Raw genomic sequence first — 5,675 nt, 5'->3', positions numbered from 1 at the left:
ACACACACACACACACACACACACACACTTGGCACAAGTCGCGCTGAAATTCCTCCACAGCCAGCGAATACTTCCTTTGTTAGATCACACCGTGGAGGGGAATTTCCTACTTTTTTGCGTCTTGCTGAGTGCTGTGTCAGGTGGAGGCCCACAGAAGCCTCAACCCAGAGCGGGTTTTCCCCGATAACGCCCCCCCACCTCCACACACTCCCTGCAGCCGCCGCCTCCTCCACAGCGCCGGCCCTCCGTGACCACATAGCTGCTCTCCAGTCAGCTGGAAACAGACGTGACACAGTGTGTGCTGTGGGATCACGGGGCTGCAGCACAGCTGGCTTTGTCACAATGTCATCATTACAAAAAAACAAAACACTTGGTAGACGAACAACGGATGCACTTGGGAGCAATTTGTCTGCTTTTGTTTCACATCCACTCATTGTCTCGGCTCTGGGCAGCAGGGATGAAAACATCTTCCCACTTTGGTTTCATGAGGTCTTCTTGTGGATGTCTTTGCTCTACGAGTGGTACCGGTGGGCCAGGAGGAAAACACCACCGACACACAGACTCTGACTGAAAGTCAGAAAAGCAACTGGTGCCATCTAGTGGATGGAGTGAGCCGTTTACTTTTTAAAAAATGTCAATTACTTCAAATACTGTATGTTATTAGGCAAACATGAATAGCTTATTACTTACGCTGCTGTTTTAGTTCTGCTGCTGCTCTGTTGTACTGCAGATGCCGTTTTATATATTTTTATTTCTGTGATGCAAATCAAACAGAAATATGCAGAGAAACCAAAAGAAATGAGCCCGTAGTGATGGAAAATAACCACGAAAGACAAATGAAAACGGAATGTGAAAGAACTTCAGAAAGAAAAGTGACAACAAAATGATGTGAAGCAACCATGAAGCGACAATAAACAAAAGCAAAAGACACAAAAAGACCAGCCTAAATATGGAAAACAACCAATATACCCAAAGGAATGGCAACATGGAGATGGAAAATACCTGAAACAAGACAAGGAGTTACCACGAAGAGATGGAAAGTAACCGTGACAAGACCAGTGATTAACACAAAGGGATGGAAAACAACCATGAAGACACTAAAAATCAACACAAAGACACAAAAAGACAATGAAAATAATTACCAAGAGATAAAAATGATAACGTCATAGAAAATAACCACAAAGAGACAAAAAATGAGCTCAAAAGACCAAAAACATATGAAAACAGATTGTGACCAGACAAACTTACAAAGACCACAAAGACATGGGAAATAAGCATCAAGTAAAAACATGAAAACAAAAGACACAAAATGATGGAAGAGAAGCATAAAGAGAACATGAATGACCCAAAGAGATGGAAAACAACCATAAAGGGAAAAAAAAATGACACCCCAACCCACAAAAAGACAGAAAACCTGTAGGAACAGACCAAAATGACAAGAAAGAGACGGAAAGCAGCCTAAAGAGACGACAGAGAAGAGCTCCTGTGAGGACCTGAAACACCAACATCCAGTGAAAAAACAAAGATTTTATTTATGGTCCCATATATCTGCAAACACATACTCTGAAATATATTAACATTTAAGATCTTAGATATAGTGAATACAAATATCCCCAAATCCATGTATATGACTATATATGTGCAAGATAATAGAACAATTCCTAAATGACTTCTGCATTCATATGTTACACTGTCTGAGCCACAGTTAATGAATATGGCCTATTTCATTCTCTGATGCTGACTGGTCGACTCCTTCTCCGAACCCTGAGCGAACACGTATGCCAATAAGAGCAAGACAAAGCGGAACCAGAGTTTGTTCAGTTTAAAGTGCACACTGAGAATACACGCATCATAAAAGATCAGACAGTGTTGTTTGACCTGATGATTGAGCTGTTCAGGCATCACTGCTTTTATGAAATCTGGAAATAGCTCATGAATGAAATAGAACATCCAGATTAACTGCTCAATGAACGCTGCTTACTGTATACCTTCATTTGAAAGTGACCCCAAAGCAAATAAAAACAAGCCTCATTCCCGACTGTCTGTGGGAAACACGAAGAAAGAAAAAAGAAACGTCGTACTAGAATGACGGCTAATAGAGTCACACGTATAAAAGCTCGAGGAAGAAACTGTGCTTTGTCTGGTACCTGCAGCAGCAGCCATCGGACAAGCGCCTCGCCTCATCGCAGGACAGGACCGCAGCTGTTTGACTTTCAGACGGCCAGGTGGGAACAGGTGCTGCCACCTTGACCCAGAATCTGCACCGAACGTGAGCACACAGCTGTTGGGCCCCGTGCAGCCCAGCTAGCTGGAAAACCACCAACACTTGATGTCTTACCTTTGAGATGCTAACGATAACTTACTGACCCTAACCACAGACGGACTGTGCCGAGGGTCAGGCCGCTCCTCGGTCTGCTGCGCCGAGGGTCCACCTGCCAGGTAGATCCCGGTCTGCTGTGCTGAGCTCTCGGACTGGTCGCGGTACTGGTGTCACAGAAAAATGCTGGTAATTAAACTGCATCTTATTGCTGACGATATTCTCACATCAGGTGGTTCTCTTCTGCAGAGTATCAGGCCTGTGGTCGTAGTAATGTGAGCTTTGAGCTTCGTTCGTTAGTTTTTTTTACATGACTGAAGAAAAAATCCGGCTGCAGTCAGTTCAGAACTCAGCTGCCGGGCTTCTAGCCCAAGGAACACGATCACATGGCTGCTGTGGCTCTATACATGAGCTCCGGCTGTGGTTTCACTTCTACAGCCCCTCTGAGTTCTACTTTCTGACGTTTCAGCTCCTTGTGCACCAGGACGCACTTTGACATCCTCAAGCAGAGGAAGTGGATCTGTTCACTGTTCACTAGTCTTTTCACATCTTTACAACACTTTTATCAGAGAGCTTTGCTGTTGTTGTTGTTTTCTGTAAATAAGGTTCCGACCTCTGTAACACGTGTTGGTTTTGTACATGACGTGGCGCTCATGTCCGTCTGGACGGGTTAGGGTTCTGACTCGTCTGTTCTGTTTGCTGCAGCTGAAGCACTTTGGTTCTGATAAGAGCTCTATCAATAAAAATCACTATTATTACTACGCAGTAAGACTAAAAAGTTTGTGAGATATGTTGAGCTTAGACTCATCGAGCTGAACGTCACAGAGGTGGCTCGGTTTGACACCGATACGTCACAATCGTAACTGACTGAGCCCAGCTAACGGGTCCAAATGAGGTTCTGCTCAGAGTTTGTGATTTAAATCGGCCGCAAGAAGTGTCTCTTTGTCACGAGTTTGTTTCTCTGAGAGCAAGGTTTGTGTTTGAAGCTAATTTAGCAGGCTAATGCTAATGGCACAGCTAGCAGTCATTTTTTTCATCTGATAAAGGATTCAGTCAGGCAGACGATGTGTGCTCACACTGGAGCAGGGCAGGCTGTCCACCGCTAGCTTCACGTCCGTACAGGTGGTCACGTGGTAGGGCAGCCTCTATTCACACCGACAACACGTCCGTCGTGGCGACAGCAGCCGGCCTCTCTGCCGGATCCATGTGATGCAGGACGAGGGATTATTCGATGGCTCCTACTGCACTCCACTGCTAAATAGATACAACACAAATCTCATAAAATACCTGTTACACATCATTTCAAACTATCAAAAGTGTCCTTGCACATCTGCAGGCGCTCACCATCGTCTCCTTGGACTATTTATGAACATCAGTAAAGAAGTGGGCTATTAAAATGCAGGCCTGTACTCGAGTACACAGTCCTGACACATGCTGAGTCCCTGGCCCTTCTAACATATGGCTGTTTAATAATGCACATTATCCCTTTAGAGTGAAAGCGGCGTCCACCAGAGTCGCGCTGGGCTGCTGGTCAGAGGAAACCTTGAACTAACTGTACATTGCTTTGTCCCGTTTCTTCAGTGTTCACACTCTCCTGAAACGTAAACAAATAAAAGAACAACAACTCCATGACAGAACGGATCAAACACTACAGAACGATATCAATCACTACTGGATGTGTTGGTCTGGTCGACCAGCTGGAGACGGGATGTGGAGACGATCAGCAGAGACACAAACACAAACGTCTGCTGTGTCAGAACGAATGAGGGAGAGGAATGGCTGACAGATCTGTCGTTCACGTGATCTTGACAAACACCTCGAGTGTAGCTAGTCTGAGACGTGCCGGCTGAGGCGCCGCCCGCCGCGGTGCAGTGTTTCTGGGCTGAGCTGTGAGGATGGTGTCCCTGGTGTCAGTCCTGAAGCTGCCGAGTGTGAAGCGCTCCGTGTTCTAAACAGTGTCACGACACCGCTGTGCTCTTCGGCCCAACAAAGTGAAGCCACAGTGTGTCGTTGTGTTGTGTGTCCTCTTGTGTGCACTGTGCCGCCGCCGCCCTCGCCGCCCTCGCCGCCCTCGCCGCCCTCGCCCCGCCCTCCCCGCCTCGCCTATTTATACAGCAGCGGGATCTGGCTGTTGTGACAGTGGTTGCGGCTCATCTTGCTGTCCGCCGGGTAGAGGTTGGAGGAGTTGGAGAAGGAAGGCGGCAGAGAGTGATTGTCCGTGGTGGGGTTGGGGTAGCCGGGCGGAGGAAGGAGGGACTTGGGATCCTGCTGGGTCGACGGTGGCGGGGCGTTGTGGTTCTGATTCTGGCCTGTGGAGGGCCGGCGGCGGTTACGCAGAGCCTGTCGCTCAGCCAGCTGGTTGCGCAGTGCCGAAACCCTCTCTTCTTTCTGGAAACACAAGGAGAGGAGGATGAGCTACGTCTGCTAATCAGCACTGACAAGCTTCTATCAGCATGTAGAGCAGGAGCTGACAAACTGCTCCCAATGTGCCACAAGTCAATCAAGAAAAACTGTCAAACTAATCAAAAATGAATCAAACTAACCCTCTGAACATCAAAACCTGCCAGTGGGTTTGAAAGGCACGAGTTCTGTTTAGAAAATCGCCAGAAGGAAACCGCTGGATGTCTGACTGTCACATCGAAGCTTAAAATCCTGAACAGTGTAGAAAACAACCACAAACCCACTTAGTCCAGGAAGTTCTGCCCTTTGCTGTGACAACCAATCTGACAACTGCTCCGGAAACCAAGAACTCCAGGATCACACCGCTGACAGTTTAATCCAGCTTAACTTGTAATCCCTGTACAGAGAAAGGCCCAGGAGGCTAATGTCTGTGTTTTCTTTCACTCAAGTGTTAAAATAAACTTTTAAAATGATTCATTAAAAAACAGTGTTTTCTGCTAGTTTCTCTGATAAAAGCGTTTCTGGGGAAACACCTGCACGTCAGGCGTAGAAACTAGAAGCATGCGGTACGTAGAGCCAGAACAGGAAACTATTGGTGCTGGTGTTTGTCTCCAATTCTGCATTCTCAGCCCAAACGCATCATTTGATGTTGGTGTGATTTATGAGGTCCGACTCAGCCGGGATGGAACCAGAGAATCAGGAGCACATCAGCACCTGTGCTACTCATGTTGTCAGACCAGTGGCAGGTGCACATGTGCTTCTCCATGGAGCTCCATGGAGCAAAGAGCAAACAGCACGTTCTGTCAGTCAGCAGCTGGATGATCTGACCTTCATGTGGAGGATTAGGGCTGCTGATGAGAGCTCAGCTACCACAGAGAGAACCCAACAGCAGCTTTCACTGAGGAAAGCAGCACTTTCTGAAACAGTGTCAGGGTCAGGGAGCACTGGGAGCACTGGG

General features: G+C 47.1%; 1 protein-coding gene across 1 annotated transcript in view; it reads right to left on the bottom strand.

Annotated features, from left to right (window-relative positions):
- Positions 1-4,420: 4,420 nt before the first annotated feature.
- The window catches only part of gabbr1a (gamma-aminobutyric acid (GABA) B receptor, 1a), a 112,531-nt gene continuing 111,276 nt past the window's right edge, over positions 4,421-5,675 (bottom strand). Inside the window, exon 24 of the mRNA XM_008281100.1 lies at positions 4,421-4,705. Within this exon, the coding sequence (XP_008279322.1) occupies positions 4,421-4,705 (285 nt within the window). The remainder of the gene's footprint in view (positions 4,706-5,675) is intronic.

This window comes from Stegastes partitus, unplaced genomic scaffold (assembly GCF_000690725.1).
Source record: "Stegastes partitus isolate 25-593 unplaced genomic scaffold, Stegastes_partitus-1.0.2 Scaffold222, whole genome shotgun sequence".
In the NCBI taxonomy this organism is placed as follows: Eukaryota; Metazoa; Chordata; class Actinopteri; family Pomacentridae; genus Stegastes; species Stegastes partitus.
This window is presented reverse-complemented; position numbering and strand designations above follow the sequence as displayed.